Source organism: Eretmochelys imbricata, chromosome 12 (assembly GCF_965152235.1).
Source record: "Eretmochelys imbricata isolate rEreImb1 chromosome 12, rEreImb1.hap1, whole genome shotgun sequence".
NCBI classification, from domain to species: Eukaryota; Metazoa; Chordata; order Testudines; family Cheloniidae; genus Eretmochelys; species Eretmochelys imbricata.
Genome location: NC_135583.1, coordinates 40701155 through 40719730, shown reverse-complemented (window position 1 = coordinate 40719730; position 18576 = coordinate 40701155). Strand labels below are relative to the sequence as shown.

Below are 18576 nucleotides of genomic sequence, written 5' to 3'. Positions count from 1 at the left end.
AATCACTGCAGAGCCCTAGAGGGCAGGCGTGTGCAGGAGTCTGGACACAGAGAATGGCCGACACCCTGTTTCCTGGCCACTGATGGCCTGGGCCCTTCCCCCCTGCAAGGTGAGAGCTGAAGGGTTGGAGAACAAAGGAATCCGGTGACCTCCTGGCCCGGAAAGGGACAAAGCCCAGAGGAGGAGGGGCTGGAGAGAGTTTCAGTTTGGGACTGGCTGGGGACATGGAGTGAAGTGCAGATGTGGTTGTCTGGCTCACTGCCCCCCAAAATGGAGCCAGCTGAGGGGTCCTGTTCTCTGCACCTACAAGCTCTGTGTTAGACCTGTCATCTAATAAATGTTCTATTTTATTGGCTGGCTGAGAGTCACGTCTGACTGCAGAGTTGGGGTGCAGAACCCTCTGGCTTCCCCAGGACCCCACCTTGGCGGACTTGCTGTGGGAAGCGCACAGAGGGGCAGAGGCTGCTGAATGATCCGAGGTCAAACCCAGGAAGGTGGAAGCTGTGTGAGCTTTTTGCCCTCCAGACAGTCTGCTCCCAGAGAGGAGACTTCCCCAGAGTCCTGCCTGGCTTTGTAGGGAGCAGTTCCAGAGCATCGCCCGGGGACTCTGACAGGTTCTACCTTTGGAGGCCACTAAATCCAAAGAGCTTTCAGTTGAGGGGCAGAGTATGGAGAAGGAAGCTTGAAGCAAGGAAGGCACCTGCAGCCCTGGCCCTCCAGCGGGGTGCTCACAGACTTGTAAAGTCATCAGTTGTCTACAGGGAAAGCTGGAGCAATGGTGGTAACTGTGCCAAACAACATCTTGCAATGAAGCTCAGAGCCCAGTTGGCTTCCATGAGGCCTCAGCCACCCCTCCCAACCCAAACCATTCTAGAGTTACCCCCGGAACAGGCAGTTCTATCCTACCCTCAGGGCAGTACCAGCTCATGTGCATTGGGCTGAATTCTAGAGCTTTGACAGGGCTGTTCCACCCTTCCTCAGCCATGGAAGATGCTGCAAAAATCCAGCCATTGCCCCAGATGGTGCTCCAGAACCCAAGTGCCTTCGGGCTGCACATGGAGGGGCAGGTTGAGCAGCATTGAGTCTGCAGAGCCTGAAACAGTAGCAGAGATGGGCACTACCTCGCTGTTCGTTGTTCCAGCAGTGATCAGAAGTGGATTTCCCCAGCCCAAAGGTGGGATGAGCACAACTCCAGACAGCCTGCCAGCATGCCATAGGTCCCACGTCACCGGGCCGCCTCCAGCACCTGTCTCCCCCTCTGCAAAGCAGTTATCAACCCAAACAGCCAGAGCGTCCTAAGAGTGTAGGGGCAAAGTGAAGCACATGTGGGGGACAGTCAGTCCATGCTGCATCTGGAAGAGCCTCTGTCGTCTGCTTTACCCCCCTCTGCTGGAGACTTCCCCGTAATAGAGTTGGGCCCAGCCTGCTGCAGAGCCCGCAGGGCCTGGCTAGCATGGGGCAGGGAACTGAAATCCTGCCAGAAAAGCCTCCTCTGGAGGATTCTGCAAGCCTTTGTCCCACATCTGTCATTTGGCCCCTCTGCCAACTCAGACCCAGGACAGGGCTCTGGGGTGTCAGGACTGAAGGATAAATGCTTCTTACAAGCAGACAGTTGCCCCCTGCTAACTCCAGCAATGTAGTTGCAGGGGTGTTTGTGGAGTGGGTGCAGGCCCACTGATGGGGGGCAGGGGGAGGGAGGAGGAAACTGCCCAGGCAGGCTGCAGGTCTCCTAGGTGCGTGAGACCGCTCTGAGCCCTGCACTTTTGGGGGCCCCCATAGGCAGACCTGGAAGTGATGGATTCATCACTTCTGCCCCAGGCTTTGCCCCGCCAGGGATGGCCCTGACCCTGGCGCCCAGAATTCCTGTCGATGGGCCTGAGTGGGAGCGTTGCCTTCACCCAGTTCTGCTCCATGGAGGAACAGACTAAACTGGCGGGGAGTCCTTGGCTGGCACAATACACAGCTGTCCTGTGCGTGACCTTTGTGGACAGTTCTAGGAAGTGATGTTTGCGGGTGGCTCAGAAGGGTCTGCCTGCTCTGGATTCAGGCTGGCATTTCAAAGCAGCTTAAGACACCCACACAACTCCCACAGACCCTCATTAGGCTCCTCCCAAACCCCTTGCTTTAGCCCCCAGGGAATTGAATAGATGTGCTGCCTGCGACATGGAGATGGACAGCACCCCCACGCTGCTCACAACTGACAAGCGGCACCCCCCTGCTCCCTACCACACCCACCTGTCTGACGCCCCATTGCCAAGTCCTGGGGCTGGAACAAGGACAGTCTTGCACAGGACGTACTGGACAGCAATACATTTATTAAGTATTCCAAAAAAATAAAAAATCGACAAACCAGTAAAAAAATCCTCAAACATCAGGGTCATCGACATGATCAGAGTGATGAGGACGGGGTACAGCTGCGCTAACTCAAGGATGGGGAGGGGAGATGGTTAGTAAATACTGAATGATTTAAAATTTGGAACCCTTAATCAGAAGCAACTAAATAGCTGTTGTCTAGTACTCAGCTAACAGGTAGCGAAGATGGAGGACTATGCTGGACAGCAGGGTGCTGGAGAAGCTTGACCTTCATGGTAAGAAACTTGATGCAGGCCAACTCCACAGGCTTCACTTGGCACCCTGGGCCTCAGATTCCTCCTCATCGTCTTCATACATTTCCCCTTCCTCTTCAGCTGTGGCATCCTGGTACTGCTGGTACTCTGAAACCAGGTCATTCATGTTGCTCTCTGCCTCTGTGAACTCCATCTCGTCCATGCCCTCGCCCGTGTACCAGTGCAAGAAGGCTTTGCGCCGGAACATGGCGGTGAACTGCTCTGAGATGCGCTTGAAGAGCTCCTGGATGGCTGTGCTGTTTCCAATGAAAGTGGAAGACATCTTCAGGCCCCGGGGTGGGATGTCGCAGACTGCCACCTTGACGTTGTTGGGGATCCACTCTACGAAGTAGCTGCTGTTCTTGCTCTGGATGGCAAGCATCTGCTCATCCACCTCCTTCATGGACATGCGGCCTCTGAAGACTGTGGCCACAGTCAGGTAGCGGCCATGACGTGGGTCACAGGCAGCCATCATGTTCTTGGCATCAAACATCTGTTGGGTGAGCTCGGGGACGGTTAGGGCTCGGTATTGCTGGCTGCCACGGGCTGTGAGGGGAGCAAAGCCTGGCATGAAGAAGTGGAGGCGAGGAAATGGCACCATGTTGACTGCCAGCTTTCTCAGGTCAGCATTGAGCTGGCCAGGGAATCTCAGGGAGGTGGTGACGCCGCTCATGGTGGCGGAGACCAGGTGGTTGAGGTCACCGTAGGTGGGTGTGGCCAGTTTAAGGGTTCTGAAGCAGATGTCATAAAGGGCCTCGTTGTCGATGCAGTAGGTCTCGTCCGTGTTCTCCACCAGCTGGTGGATGGATAAGGTGGCGTTGTAGGGCTCCACCACCGTGTCGGACACCTTGGGGGAAGGCACCACACTGAAAGTGTTCATGATCCGGTCGGGGTACTCTTCACGGACCTTGCTGATGAGGAGGGTACCCATGCCCGAACCAGTTCCACCGCCCAGGGAGTGGGTGAGCTGAAAGCCCTGCAGACAGTCACAATTCTCGCACTCCTTCCTCACCACGTCCAGGACAGAGTCCACCAGCTCGGCACCCTCTGTGTAGTGCCCCTTTGCCCAGTTGTTGCCAGCACCGCTCTGACCTGTGGGGGAAAAGAGACAGTGGATCGCCTCGCTTCCATCAGTAGGGAGTCTGGTGTGAACAGTGACCAGAGCCTTTTGCTGCAGGAATTCGGTCTCTCCTGGGTGTGCCCAGCCACTGGGTTCAACAGACACAATATGCCAGGGAGGGCTGCTGTGCCACAGAGCTGGGCTATGAGAGAGGCTAGATGTTGCATGAGAACAAAGCCCGGGAGCTGCCTGGATCAACTTTCTCAGGCTGGCACCACCCACCACTGAGAGCAGCCATGTGCCAGTCCGGAGGCACTGGAAGGCAGAGGTGATCAGCCCCCCACGGTGACGCCCATAGCATGACCTTTGGGCTTTCCCCAGAGCTGAACTAGCCAGCTTTCAGGGACAGACAGCCCCAGGGACCGGCTTATAGGCTAGTTGTGTAGCAGGGCAGGCACTGGGGAGCCACCAGCCGAGTGCGCAAGATCTCAGAACAGAAAAGAAAGAAAAATTCAGCCTTGCCTAAGGGTAGAGGCCCTGAAGGGAGGGGGACAGGAAGGGGAATGGCAGGGGTGGTTGTGGTGAATTCGGAGATGTTCTTGGAGTTCCTGGACACTCTGCTTGTGTTTCCTGGGCAATGGGAGAGATGGGGCTAAGCTCATGGGCAGGCAGCGAGGGCCTGGCAGGACCATGGATTGCAGCCGAGCTCTTCCTTGCAGCACCTGATCGCATGTCCTACGAGTGCTTATGTGGCTATAACCTACCTCGCTCGAGCCTCCCCCCACCCCCAAGCAACGCAAGTTGGAGACCTCAGCGCTGTCCACCCGGGCGCTATGTGGGCAAGATGCTCTCCCACCCACCCAGCTTCTGCCCCGTGCACAGGTGGAGTAATTTCGGGAAGCAGGAGCGGGCTCCCCCGTTGCCCCGGCACCAGCCGCGCTGCAGCAGCTCCGACGTCGCGCGTCTCATGTAGACTGGCCCAGGACAGCAAAGAACAAGGGGCATTTTCCTACGTTCCCCTGCCTTCAGCGTCCCTGTTCAGTGACCTTCCCACAGGTTTGGCTAGACTTTCTGCCCTGGGCTGATCAGCTGTCTGCTCTAGCCCTGCCCCTCCATCTCAGCTACCCCCCACCCTCTTCACCCCGTCCCACTCACCCACTTCCCTCCCAGGTCCTCTCTTCCTTCACTTTCCTCCCACTGAGCTTATTCTCTCCCCCCAAGCTAAATTCGCCTCCCTCCAAGAGATGCGGTTCTAACAGGCAACTGGCCCCATCACTGGTCACTCTGCTAGTCTCCTTCCTCCGCCCCGATCTGGCTACTCTGCTCAGACTAAGCCCTTCTGGGCTGGGACCATCTGCATGCTGTGCAGCACCTCCTGCTAAGCGGCCCGTAGGCACTGCTGGAACAACAGGGAGGTAGACACGGCCCAGCGAGAAGTGACAGCATGTCGTGGGGAGCAGGGAGAGGGAGCGCTGAGTGGGCAGCTAGGATGGACCAGCTAGGGGCCAAGAGAGAAGTGCCACAGGGCAGGACAGGGTTAGAGCAGCAGCACGGGGCTGGGACGTACCAAAGATGAAATTGTCAGGTCTAAAGAGATGTCCAAATGCCCCCGATCGAACGCTGTCCATGGTCCCGGGCTCCAGGTCCACCAGGATCGCCCGGGGTACATACTTGTGAGCTGGAAAAGAGACCACATGTTCCCTCTAAACTGGCAGGCTCCATGGGACCAGCTTCCCCTGCTTAGCCTTAGAGTCCAGAAGAGCCAGCTCATCTGCTGAGACACCAACCTCTGCCCCAGGCATTGGCAGCACCCTCTACTCCGTGGTGCTCCAGTCCCTATTAGAATGGGGCCCAGCTCGTTCTGTTCTGCGGGCTGGAGCACCGGCATAGGGCCGTTTGGGTTTGGGGACAAGCTCAGAACTCTGTGCACTGGGGCAGGGCTGGGAACTTCCCCATTCCTGCACCCCGAAGGCATCTCCTCCCTTCCAACGAGCAGCCACAAAGAGAGGCAGGAGCCCAGGCAGTCGTCATATCCCCTCTGGGCGGATGGGGCGTTTCCAGCAACAAGCCAACCACCAACTGAGTCCACTCAGCCCCACGCCAGTGTCCATTCCAGACAGAGTCGGGGGCCTGTTTTGCCCTCCCATTAACCCCAGCCGCCGGCCCTGCACCACAGTAACCAGCTGGCATCGCCTTAACCGCCTCTGGCTGGGATGAGGAGAGGGAACTATTCCCAAAACAATCTTGCAAGCCAGGACTGGCCAGAAGAGGGAATGCCAGGAGAGGGGCAAGACTCCCACTGCTCCCCAGGTGCTGGACACACCACCTGCCCAGCGTTCCCACACCATGACACCTTGGGGAGCAGGCGGCCATGGAAGGGACCAGCCAGACATCCCAGAACAGCTCCATTTCAGTGTCAAACCTCCCTGCTGGCCTGCAGGGAGACAGTGGGGGCTTTTCTGGGAGACGCTGGGAAGTTACAACAGCTCCCCCCGGGCTGAGGGGTCAGGGCTTCCCTTTACTGTGGTGGAGGATCAGCCAGAGCACACGGGAGAGGAGCCTCAGGGTAAGTACATGTATCCCTGGGCAGCACTGCTAAGGGCCAGAGAGGAAACCCCGTGACCTCACATACTGCTCCAGTCAGCCCATTCCGGGACGATTGCAGCAGCCAGCTCAGGACTTACAGGAAGCTTCATTGTAGTAGACACTGATCCGCTCCAGCTGTAGGTCGGAGTCTCCCACATAGTTACCGCTGGGGTCTATCCCGTGCTCATCACTGATCACCTCCCAGAACTGCGGAAAGAGCAGGGGACATTCAGGAGGCAGTTAGCTGTGGGCACCTGGGCAGTGACAGGCCCTGCACTGGGCTAGGAGAGGCACCAGGCCTGTTTCCTTTGTTCTCCACAGAACACAAAGCCAAACTGCTCCACTCCAAATGCCAAGCAACGATTTCAGCTTGACCTGTGTGGAGTGAATCCTGGCACCCAAGAGCAGGACTTGAATCAGATTCTGAAGTGACCTCTGCCCCCCTACACCGCAGTGCAGGGCTGGTCCCTACAATAGCATGCTCTGGTTACAATAGCATGGTTCCTAGCATGCTGTCTAGCCTTAAACACTCCACACCACGCTCCCCTGGGGAGTGACACCTTGCTGCCAGGAAACCTCTCTGGCAATTTAGATAGAAGGGGTCTCTGGCAATTGATTCCCCTGACCCCTACCTGGAGGCAGAGAGGCAAGTCTGGCTAAGTACTAGCCTGAGGAAGGGCTAAGGAGTCAAGGGGCATTGCAAGGCAGAGGCAGGGCACTGGATTTGGGAAGGGGACAATTGCTCTGCAGTCACAACCTAGCCAAGCTTCCTCTGACACATGGAGAGTCAGAGCTGCCTGTGGTACTAGAGGACTGACCCAGAGACATTGATTAGGTGTCACCTGTGAGCTCCACAGTGAGCCAGCAAATGGGACCAACTGTGCCCAGAAGCAAGTCACAGCTCAGGGACAAGGGTAGCTTTGGAGACCAAGGCCTGAATTCTCAGTTATCCACAGACCCACTGTGCTCATCCAGTCTGACTTCCTGCACAGCACAGGCCAGAGACCTGCCCCCAAGTAATCCCTAGAGCAGAGCTTAGGAAAACATCCCACCCTGATGTACAAGTGGTCAGCGATGGAGAATCCAACATGGCCCTTGCTAAGTCGTGCCAATGGTTAGATATGCTCAGTTAAAAATGTACACCTTCTTTCCAGGCTGAATTTGTGAAGCTTCCCCTTCCAGCCATGCAATGGCATTAGACCTCTCGGTTGGCTGAAGAGCCCACTGTGAAATGTTTGTTCCCTGTGTTGAGGCTCCACACGCCAAGTGGGGTAAGAACCTGCCAGGATCCAACAAGAAGGTCTGTGCTGTGGGCTCTCCTTTGTCATTGGGAGACACAGCACTTTGCATCAGTAGATTTCAAAGCTTTACATCTAGAGTCCCATTCACAGGTGGGGAAACTGACTTGCCCAAGGCCACTCAGCAGGCCAGTGAGAGCTGGGAATAGAACCCAGGTCTCCTGAACAGTCCAGTGCTCTATCCACCAGGTGACACTGCCCTTATGTTGTGGTGGGGTAAAGGGGCTCTAGTGTAAGTGAGAATCAGGCTCAACTCTTCACTTGAACAGCTCAGAGCTCCTCAGGCCAAGATACCAGGGGACTCCCTGCCGGGGCTAGAGTTGGCTGCTAAGATGCTGGTATTCAAACCCCCAGCAAGCCGAGGAGCCCTTCATGGAACGGCAACACAGTATAACTGCCCAGTGACCAGCATGTAAGGGAAGCCCAAGTTCAAGTGAGCCCTGGGGCAGGAGCTAAGATCCTGCACAAACGCTGCATCAGTCTGACAGCAGCTGGAGTGCTCCCGTGGGCGAGATGTTCCTGGAGGTTCAATGGTTAAGCAACATGCCTTACAAACGGCTCAGACTGCAGAATTGGGAGCCCGGGTCCTTTTAGCAGCGCAGGGAACTCCCCATGCCTGCTGTGTGCGTCTCAGCCGGGCTCCCGTCGGCCTACGGGGGCAGAGGTCTGCCAGCAGCCAGTCATGTCTACACTGCGGCATTGCCTTGCAGTGCAGCAACAGGCAGCTCTGCACCAGACGGGAGCTAGCCATGGTGCTGCAACACACTGACCTCCAGTTACCTCCAGAATAGCTGAGCCGCTCGTCTTGGTTCTCCAGGGTTTCATAACGGGCAGCAGTGACAGCCAAGGAGGATGGACAGGAGGGAGAGTGGCGCCCTGGGAAGGAAGCTTTGGCTTCATGTTCAAAAGATGCCTGAAGCCAGAACGCATTTGAATCTGCTGCTCTCAACTCCCTGGGCTTTGTCCAGGTCTTAGCAAGGGCCCAGCATTGCAGGGAGCAACGTGCTGCAGGAGGGGCGGACAGGCTGCTTGCTGCCACTGTGCCTTCACAGGGGGCAAACTAGTCAAATACAAAAGCCGCCATCTGTGCAGAGTCCCCTACCTGGAGAAACCGTGGCCGAGACAAGCCTATAGACTGCACCGCACCCACCGTGCACAGCACAGAGGCCTTGCATTGATTTCATTTCAGACAGGTCATTCCTCTCCCTCTGGCATGCCTTGGGGGGAGGGGGGCGTTATCCTTGGAAGAGACACTTCCTTCTCTCAGGGGTGTGCTGTTTGTGTGGAGGGGGACAGGGGGACACACTCATTGCCAAATGCCTGAGCTAGAACTAAAGCTCACTCAACTGAGTATTGGGGAACATGCATTAGACGGGAAGCTGTGTTTGGGGGAGCATCGGGGATGAGTCCTGCATCTGACAGTGCTGCCTGTTGTGTCCCAGCATTACAAAACGGAGCTAATTTACAGCAGCAGCCTTGGCTGTAAGAGGACAAATTGGAACGGATTGCAAGGTCAGGGCGATCTTAAAATACACAGCCGTGTCTACCTGCTGTGGGGCTCTGTTCAGCTGCTCACTCTGTGCAGAGCTGACCTCGTCTCCCCGGTGACCCTTTGTGAAAGGGACCACACGGAGCTCAGAGCCCACCTCACCTCCAGGGAGCGGAGAGTGCTCGGATCTCCCACCAAGGACCCAAACATGGCTCCAGCTCACCTCTACACAGGCACCTCTATGGAGCTGCCACTCAAAGCAGCTTGCATCCTGCATTGAGCAGACATGTCAGTTACAGGGCTTATGAATTCCCCAGGAATTCATCATGCTGATTAACATATAAATGAGTCTCCTCAGGTCGCAAATACAGAGGTTCCCCAAACAATGAGTGCTCAGGGAATGACATCTGAAGTGCCGAGTGTGAGACATGCTCTGGAGCAGCAAGGTAAGGATTGCTTAAGCAAGGGTTCTTGCTGCCCCAGCCAGACACAGGTCAGCTGGAGACGGGACTGGACCCAGGCTCAGTCCCTCTTGCCCTCCTGCACTACCAATCCTGCCCCCTCCTCTCATCCCCTCTGGGGGAATCTAGGGCACTGTCACGCTGCTGTGTCCCAGCCAGGGGAGACAAGTCATGGGGATGAGCCCCCAGCTCAGCAGCCCTGGAGCCTTTTCATTTCCAGCGCGGGGGGGGGGGGTGATCCCCAACACACATGGGGAAATGGGCTGCAAAGATTTCTGCCACAAGCCCTCCTGGAAATGGGCATTGGCAACCTTCCAGGGCTGATTATTCCACTTAGTAGCTGGCCTCCCCTCCTCCAGCCACTTGGCCTATTAGTGGCAGGTGTTCTCCCGGCAACCAAGATAATGACAAGGCTTTCCCCCTTCATCCCTACTGGGCGCACTCAGCCACAGCTGCACAAGGACTCCCGAGCACTGATTTGATTTCAGTCCCCTCTCCCCAGCTCTCCTGGGAGATGCCAGGAAGCAGCCGAGTCTCCTGGCAGACTTGCCTTGTTCTATATTCAGAGCAGGCACAGATGTCCCCCCGAGGCCTGATTGATGATTAGCTGTCTCACACTAAGTCACGGCAGCAGGTGTCTCAAGAAGCGGACAACAAGATCTTTTACACATGCAATTGACATGGAATTGCCAAACTGGGTTAGTGAGCCTCCCTCCTCCCCCCTCCCCCCATGTCTTTCAGTGTCTGCCTGTAACAAAGACACCTTCCCATGTACCATAAGCCCCAGCTGTAGCCTGGTTTGCCTACTAGCCATTCGCCCCTTGGCCACAGGAAGAGGGCTGACAAATGCCCCGCTCTTATTGCTGCATTTCACACCCAGGATGGTGCTAATCTAAGAGGAGAAATCAGTTCCAGATCCCACAAGACACCCCTGACAAAGAGGGGCCGAACCTTGCTGAGTAGGGAGGAGGCTTCTGGTTACATTTGATGTGTCGGGGGGGGGGGGGGGGAGGGGCTGAGCACGACTGCTCAATGCTATTGTCCTGCCCCAGAACCGAGGTTGTTTTGTCACCATTTCTCCAGAGCTCGAGAAAGCCCAGGCTGCAGCATCTCCCTCAGACTCCTCTACAAAGCGAGCTGCTATCCAGAGAGGACCCAGTCCAGGGCTCTGGGGTTCTAAAGAGATCACCAGGGCTCCAACCAAGGAGGAGAGTCAGGACAAAGGGGCCTGGTAGCACCGGGCTCCTGACTTCCCTAGAGCAGCTGCCTTTCAGCCCAGCCCTGCTTTCTGCTGCAGAGGTCAAAGAGTATGCCTGGGCCCACGGCAGGGTTCGGCTCCCAGACCTTGGTTCTGGCCTCCAGCTCACATAGCCTGCAATTACGGAGGGCATCTGGCCAGTGAAACCAGAACAAAGCCAGTCACACAAGCATCCCTGATGGTGGCTGGGCAGGTTAAACCACTGCTGGAGACATTCGGGCTTGGCAGCATCCTTATGCAGGGCACGCAGGGCCCCCTCACCATCTCAGGGAGCTTTGGGGCTTCCTTCTTTTCCAGTTTTTCCTCCTAAGAGGCGTCAGACAACGGATGCTCAACAAAGGGCCCCACCTCCTTTGCCTTTTTTGATGCTCCTGGCAGGAGCTGCCATGCCTATGCCAGTCACCCCACGGGCAGGCCAGACAGAGCTCAGCTCCTAGCCCCTCAGTTAGCAGGGCTGCGAGGCCTGCTCTGCCCGTCAGAGCCCTGGCACTCGGGCTGGGGAACCAGGCTCAGCCCCTCACACAGATAGGGGCAGGGCAGGAGGAAGGGCTGGCAGGGGTTTGTGCAGGGAGCAGTGTCACGTGTCTGTGCCACCCACCCAGCCTGTGCCATCTGCAGCGGGCATCCCGCCCCCCAGAACATCTGGGCCAGCTCCCCCCAGGCAGTGCGCTGCCCTGGCACGATGGGGGCTGAGCAGCCACCCAGCCCTGCGGTGGGAGAAGCCCCTGGGAGGGGCTGGGGAAGCGCGCAGAGAAGCGATCCTGGAGCACCACCCCGTGTCAGCCAGTCTCCCTGCGCCACAGCATCCCCCAGGCCCGGGGCTGCGCCCAGCTAGCCCCCGAGGAGCCCCCGGCCAGGCGCGGGCGGGGGTCCCAGCGAAAGCAGCCGGCCCCGAGCGCCCGGCCGCGGTGGCGCAGCGCTGAGCTCATCCCTTTGTTCCCAGCTCCGCAGTGCCGGGGCGTGGCTCGTCCGCTCCCAGCCGCCGCGCCGAGCGCCCGGAGCCGCCCGCCCCTCTCCCCCACCGGCCCCTGCCCCGGGGCGGGGCAGGCACCGCCCACCCCTCCAGGCCGGCCGCGGCTCGGCCCCCGCCCCCGCCCCCGCCGCGCCGGGCTGAGGCTGGCGATGCGGGGCCCGTCCCGGCCCAGTGGCCGGCCAGCCCGCCCGGGCGCCCCCGGCAGAAGGCGGAGCCGCAGCCCGGGAAGGGGGCGCCCCCCCGGCCCCCCCGGGCGGTACCTTGGCTCCGATCTGGTTGCCGCACTGGCCCGCCTGGATGTGCACGATCTCCCTCATGCTGGCCCGGGGCGGCGGCTGTGGCTGGTGCAGGCGGCTCGGGGGCGCAGGAGCAGAGCGGGCTGGGGGCTGCGGAAAGCGGCCGGGCGCCGGCCGGAGCCTTTTATAGGCGCCTCCCGCTGCACCGGGCCGGCCGCTGACGTCACCCCGGCCCGGCCCACCAATCAGCAGGCGCCGCCGCAAATGCTGCAACATCCCTGCAGCATCAGCACCAGCGCATCCCTCGCCCGGCGCCGCCTCTCCCCGCCACAATGCAACAGCTGCCGCGCCCCGGAGAGCAGCCGGGGAGCCCCAGATACAGTTAGGGGGAGGGGGCAGAGCCCCTCGGCCTGAGTCCCCCGCTGGGGGGGGGATGAGGGGGGCAGGCCCTGGGCAGTGCTGATGTGGTTCCGGCACTGGGCTAGGACCCACCCAGTCTCCCTGGGTGACCTGCCCAAGTCACCGAAGGGGCCCCTGGGAGGGGCTCAGCGCTGGGTTCATGTGGGGTGCTGGCCAGTCTGGATCGTGGCCCCCAGTGTCTCCACACGTGTCTCCATCCTTCCTCCCCAGCCCGTCTGGGCCCTTGCCGTTCTGAGCGCTTTGAAGCAAGGCCTGTCTGTGCAGGGCCTGGCACAGGGCGCCCTGATCTCAGCTGCTGCTCTTATACAACCAATGAAAACAGGAGCAGCCTCAGCCCGAGCAGAAGGTGGGACCTGCCAGCACAGATCAGCCCAAGAGTGCATTGTTAGGGTTAATCAGGGTTATTGTGGAGTTGCCCAAGGACTCTCTGAGATGAGGACCCTGTTGTGCCAGGTGCTGGCCTGCGGTGGCCGCTGTGGCTGGTGGAGGTGGCTCCAGGAGCAGCCAGTCCCTATCCTGAAGAGTTCACAGCCTAGACAGACAGACACCAGGGACGCACAGCCTGCAGGCAGAGTGAGCCGTGTATGGGGTGGCAAATGGCCTGCCAGTACCAGTCCCTGTGACCAGCACCCCATGCTTCAGAAGGCGGCATGTGGATCCTTGCTGCTCCCTGTCCAGCCCGTCCTGCACCAAACCAGGAGAGGGCGGCTCCTTCCAGAGCTCTAGGTATGTTCTGCTGGGTTTCTAGCCTCACTCTGATGGCTGGAGCTTCTCACTAGCCGGTTCTGTTCTGAAAGCTTAATAAGCCCTTGGCCTCCAGGAGCCCGTGTGGCCAGGAGTTCCACAGGCTAGTTGTCCATTGTGTGAATGAGGATTTCCTGCCATCCTGATTTGCAGCTGGCTCCTTTCCCATTCCTTGCATGGCCCCTGTTCCTGCCCAGCCACTGTCTGCATCCCAGCCATTATTCCATGTCACTGAGTCATGGCCCCCCTTATTCATCTCCCCCTGGGAGTCCGCCAGCAGCACCCACTACACAGGAGGGGCACTGCTCTCCAGCCTCAGAGGCACCCACTATGGGGCAGGTGGGGAGCACAGACTCTGGGACTCAGATCCACCCACTTTAGGGTGCACAGATCCTTTGGGTCACATCCCTCTGGCAGGGACAGAGGTGATGTCCGTGCCTCCTGGTGATTCAACCCTCATTGTTGGTGAGTGGAGCCCTGAGGGCTGCCCTCTCTTCTTCTCAGGCTGCCATGGCCCCAGGACACAGGCTGATCTTGCCCACCTCCCTCCTGCCCCACCCCAGTCCTGCTCCGATGGGGGAAGCCCAGAGCTGCTATAACTGGCTCTGTACCTGTCTCAGAGGCCCCTGTGCTGGGGGTATTTTGGGGAGGGGGATTTATGGCCCCTTTTGCAGCCACTTGGCACTGGTGGGTGCAGGGCCAAAGTGAGTTCCACTCTCCCCTGGCCTCGCTGGCTCCTGTCTTGCCCCTTACATAGTCCCTTACCCCTCTGCTGCAGCTAACCAGGCCTCACCATGTCTCTTTGGCCTTGCTTGGCCCTGCACCGGGTGATCCTGTGTTGGGGGGTGGGGGGGTGGCTCTGTCACTGTACCTGCTGGCAAGGACCCCTCCGTGGGGATATTCCCTGGGCAGGGGGGCCGGACAGGTGCTTTATAGCCCTTTTGTGTGGTCCATAAAGCACTGATGAGCCCCAGCCCAGGTTAACATACTGAGAGATTGGGACAGCAGCTTTACTGGCTCCACTGGCCACAGGGTGCAGGGTGGGGGGAGATCTGAGCAGGATATTTGCACAGCGTAAAACTAGCCCTTGCTGGGGCCACTGGAGGGAGGGGAATTGCCAGCCCCTGCTCGAGGAGGACATGTGGGAGGACCTGCTGCAGCTAGAGTGAAAGAACAAAAACCCCATCAGAGCTGCGGTGTGAGGGGAGAGGCGCTGCAGGCCAGGCCTGCTAGTCACCTCCCTTTGTTCCAGCCACAGATCTCCAGCTGGAGCAGCCAGGCTGGGCACAGCCTTCAGGGAGAGATGCTTTTCTGAGCCTGCCCCACAACTGGCCCTGCAAACCCTGGGGGTGCTATTGTACTGGGGTGGTTCCCCCTGGGCAGCCAGGGCTTGGGAGAGAAACTGCTGTGGCCCATCCCCACCCTGCTGGCTCAATGATTCTGGTTGCCCTAGGTATTGCCTGCCTCATTGTGTCTGTACAGACTCAACCCAGCTGCCTCTGGGCAGCAGCTGCCCCTGCAGCATCAGGCTGGGCCCCGTCCAACCTTCCCTTAGGCACCACATAGCAATTCAGGCCCTGAGTCTGATTCTCCCTGGACTGGCAGCTGCATTGCTCCTGGGTGGTGCCAGTGACCCAGCGAGTCCCATTCACACCAGGGAGGCAGAGCAGAATCAGGCCTGCTGAGCCTACATCCCTGTGACACAGCTTGGGGCCTAGAGTCACTGGAAAGGGGTAATTGGGACTTGCCTGTCCCAGGCTGGCATGTGGGGGTGGGGGTGCAGCTGGGAGCATGGGGAGGGGGTTCAGAGATGCAGCAAGTACAATGCTAAGAACTGTAATTCCATTAACAAACCACTGACAAAGGGAAAATGCCAACTCACTAGCAAGGAGAGTTCCCTCGCACTGCACTGTGGGGTACTGCCCAGCCCCCCCGGGGAGTGATGCCCATGCCATGGGGCAAGGCATTAATGGGTACTGGTGGTGCCACCAGAGGTGGGAGCTGCTGGAGAGATGCTCTGAAGCTGGCAGGGGCAGTGGGGTGGGGGCCCTTCCCCACCCTCACCCCTGGGTTCTGGATTCCCCAGTCCTTCCCCAGGGTTAGGTACTTGCCTTTTGGGGCAGGCTTGCCATCCCTGGTGGGTCCCCCCTGTGGGACACTGGCAGGAGATGGCAGGAAGGGAGATGAGCTGGAGGGCAGTTCATTGCTGGGATGCTGCAAGAAACCCTCACACCAAACTGCTCCACTGCAACCGCCCCCCTCCGAAGAGCCCCTGGGCCTGGGAACGCTGACCTCCAAGCCCTGCACTGCATGAGGCACCTGGGCCCAGCCTCACCCCTTGCCAGGTCAGACAGCACAGGGCCCTTGCTCAGTGAACACACCTTGACCCTCCTACCTGGCAGCCAGGGCCAGCACACGTGCCCAGGGACTGCACCTTGAGCTCATCCCGAAGAGCAGCTGAGCTGCCAGCATGCTGAGGGGAGCCACTCCCCCAGCATGTCCAACCTGGCTGGCTGGGGCAGGAAGCCCCTTGGCTGGAGCTCTGGGCTTGGAGATAGAGGCCTGGTATCACCAGCTAGCAAACAGAGCAAGCAGCAAGCTGGGAAGGGACTTGGAGCCACAACAAAACCGGCTAAGAATCCCCTGAGCTGGGTGGAATGGGGGTCACAGCATCCCCCACCCAGGGGATGGGGGGTCACAGCATCCCCCACCCAGGGGGGTCACCACGATTGTCCCTCCATGGGACCTGTGTTGGTGGCACAGACAAAGGGCACAGGGTCTGGAGGGCGCAGGGCATGGTCCTGCGGGTTCTGGGACTGGCAGTGAGCAGGCCCCGCAGCAGTGCCAGAGTCATAGCAGGGCGGTGAATAGGGAACCCACAGACCCCTCTTTGCACCAGGTCTCCCCACGGCTGTTACTGTGGTACAGGCAGCCTGGCCATGGGCCAGGGGGTGGTGTGGGTGCTGGGGGACCCTCTGCCCATTTCCACTGAATGCCCAGGGTCCTCACAACCCTGTGACCTTTTCTCTAGGGCTCTCCAGTGCAAGTTTCCACAGCAGCTTCCCACGCCCTGTGACTGAGCAGGAACACAAGGGGCCTGGTGCACCCATCCCAGAGGCAGCCCTGGGTCCTGGCTCCCGTACTAGCTTCTCCCCGGGCAGGAGGTGCCTTTGCCTGACATGTCCCATCTGCAGAACGATGCACTGGCTGAGCAGGGAGCTGACGTAACTGGGGAGGGAGTTGGCCCCTGGAAAGATGCTACTTCTAATTCTACCAGCAAATCCCAGAGCCTTGACCCACTGGCTCCCTGGGTGACCAGTGCGGGCATCCGAGCACAGCTGCACCTTTGTGTCTGTGTTGGTAGCTGGGTGTAGGCCCTGGCCAGGGGCGCTGTGTCCTGTCCCCCTGCCTCCCCGCCCGCCCGCAATAAGCAGCCTTCCTGGAGCCAGCGCTCTGCACACACTGAGCTCCACGGATGCTGGTGGGAGCAGAGAGGGGCAGCGACTCATTTCTGCTCAGGCTGGTTCCAGCTCCTTGCTTTGGCTAACACCCATTGAACCGCAGCACCCACTGGACTTGGTTACCCGCTCAACCGGCCACCTCTCGGACCGGCGTTTGCTTTCGGTGTAGGCCTGGGGCTCTCCGGGCCCCCCAGGCCTGACTCCAAAGGCTGCAGAGAGCCACCTGGTGGATGGTGCTTTAGTAAATTCCTCATTAAATTCCTCACAGTCCCGCCCTGCTGCTTCCAGTGCCCAACCACATCTGGAGACCTGCCACAAGGCAGATGGGGCCTGCAACCCTGGGCCCCCAAGCAGCAAACAGCCCCCTCTTCCAGGGAGCCCTTCAGGCTTTCTTCAGCCCCTGGCAAAGCCAAGAATACAGAAGGCCAAGCTCCAGCTGGCCAGGTCCTGTGCAGGTCACATTTAACACCTCTGCTGAGAACATGGGCCAGCGGCCAGAGCCCAGCCCAAGTGGTGGGGAGGCGGCTCCCAGCAGGTGCAGCCCAGGGCTCTGCCCAGGAAGGTGAGCACAGCCATGAGGCAGCTGTGCTCACAGGGAATAACAGCCACAGAAGTCAATCCACTGCTCCGGATTCCCTAACACTGGGACAGGGAGTGTAAATGCCCCTGCCCCAGTGCCCAGCCCCACCACTGCTTCCCACAGGGCTCTGCTGGGGAGGGCTGTTGAGGGCCAATGCTGAGTCAGGGCATTTGGCAGCACCCCCCTTGCCTGCCTTTTGGCCCCCAGTGCAGAGGAGTCCTTGGGCTCTATGAACACCCTGCTCCAGGCAACTCGGCCTCCCGGGCCCTCCGCTGGTGTGTGGTGGCAGATGCCAATATGATCCCTGTGTGCTGATTGCTACCCCTCGCCTCGCACTGAGCTGCCCCAGAGTCTGGCCCCTATGCTGGGCCGGCCCTAGGGTGCCCCATCTAGTGCCAGGGCTCAGCACCCCACAAACCAATGGCTTTAAAGAGAGGCCTTTCCCCTGCTCCTAGTCCCAGCTCGGCACCCAGGCCCCACTGCTTGCTGGCCAGGCCATGGGATTTGGCCTGGGAGGCCACATGGGGGTTAGCCGGGTTTGGAGAAAGACGCCTGCAGAGGGCGACACAGTTGCCTGTACCACGGGGGCAGCACGCATGTGCATAACCGCAAGGTGTGTGCCCGTGTGCGAGGGCGCAAGGCAGGGCTGGTGTGGCCCTGGATGGGGAATGGAGCATGTGACGAAGTGGGACTGTTCTTAATGTTTCCTCTGAATACTGTAGGGGTGCCTCAGTTTCCCCTAGGCAGTTCTTAAGTCTCTAGGTGGTGGGATAAGGGGGTGTAATTGTTGCAGAGCAAAGGGCCAGTGTACATAAATGGCCGACACTCTGTCTCCTGGCAACTGATGGCCTGGGCCCTTCCCCCCTGCAAGGTGAGAGCTAAAGGGTTGGAGAACAAAGGAATCCGGTGACCTCCTGGCCCGGAAAGGGACAAAGCCCAGAGGAGGAGGGGCTGGAGGGTGAGTCAGTTGGGGGCTGGCTGGGACATGGAGTGAAGTGCAGACGTGGTTGTCTGGCTCACTGCCCCCCAAAATGGACCCAGCTGAGGGGTCCTGTTCTCTGCACCTACAAGCTCTGTTTTAGACCATGTTCCTGTCGTCTAATAAACCTCTGTTTTCCTGGCTGACTGAGAGTCACGTCTGACTGCGGAGTTGGGGGGCAGGACCCTCTGGCTTCCCCAGGACCCCACCTGGGCGGACTCGCTGTGGGAAGTGCATGGCGGGGGGCAGAGGAGGCTGAATGCTACGAGGTCAGACCCAGGAAGGTGGAGCCGGGTGAGCTGTGTGTCCTGCAGACAGTCTGCTCCCAGAGAGGAGACTTCCCCAGAGTCCTGCCTGGCTTCATGGGGAGCAGTCCCAGAACATCGCCCGGGGACTCGGTGGCAACTGGTGGTAGCAGTGGGCTG

At 59.3% G+C, this 18576-nt stretch overlaps 1 protein-coding gene across 5 annotated transcripts; it reads right to left on the bottom strand.

The window, feature by feature from the left end:
• Positions 1-2456: 2456 nt before the first annotated feature.
• Positions 2457-12048, bottom strand: TUBB3 (tubulin beta 3 class III). Of its 5 annotated transcripts, XM_077830902.1 has the most exons (6): positions 11992-12048; positions 6351-6459; positions 5234-5344; positions 3608-3698; position 3503; positions 2457-3000 (listed from the first exon to the last, which is right to left on the bottom strand). In XM_077830902.1, exons 1-6 carry the CDS (start codon positions 12046-12048, stop codon positions 2623-2625), a joined length of 747 nt encoding a protein of 248 aa, XP_077687028.1. In that variant the 3' UTR covers positions 2457-2622. The 5 variants fall into 5 exon arrangements, with proteins under 5 accessions (XP_077687028.1, XP_077687027.1, XP_077687024.1 ...); XM_077830901.1 differs by lacking the exon at position 3503 and having other exon boundaries at positions 2457-3253; positions 3587-3698; XM_077830898.1 differs by having other exon boundaries at positions 2457-3698.
• Between the last annotated feature and the right edge of the window lie 6528 nt (positions 12049-18576).

What these genes read in the sequence shown, in the direction of transcription:
- TUBB3 (XM_077830898.1), bottom strand. Translation starts at nt 12,048, where the DNA reads ATGAGGGAGATCGTGCACATCCAGGCGGGCCAGTGCGGCAACCAGATC. An exon ending in CTACTACAATGAAGCTTCCT is followed by an intron (nt 5,345 to 6,350) that starts GTAAGTCCTGAG and finishes TCTCTTTTCCAG; the next exon opens with CTCACAAGTATGTACCCCGG. An exon ending in ACCTGACAATTTCATCTTTG is followed by an intron (nt 3,699 to 5,233) that starts GTACGTCCCAGC and finishes TTTCCCCCACAG; the next exon opens with GTCAGAGCGGTGCTGGCAAC.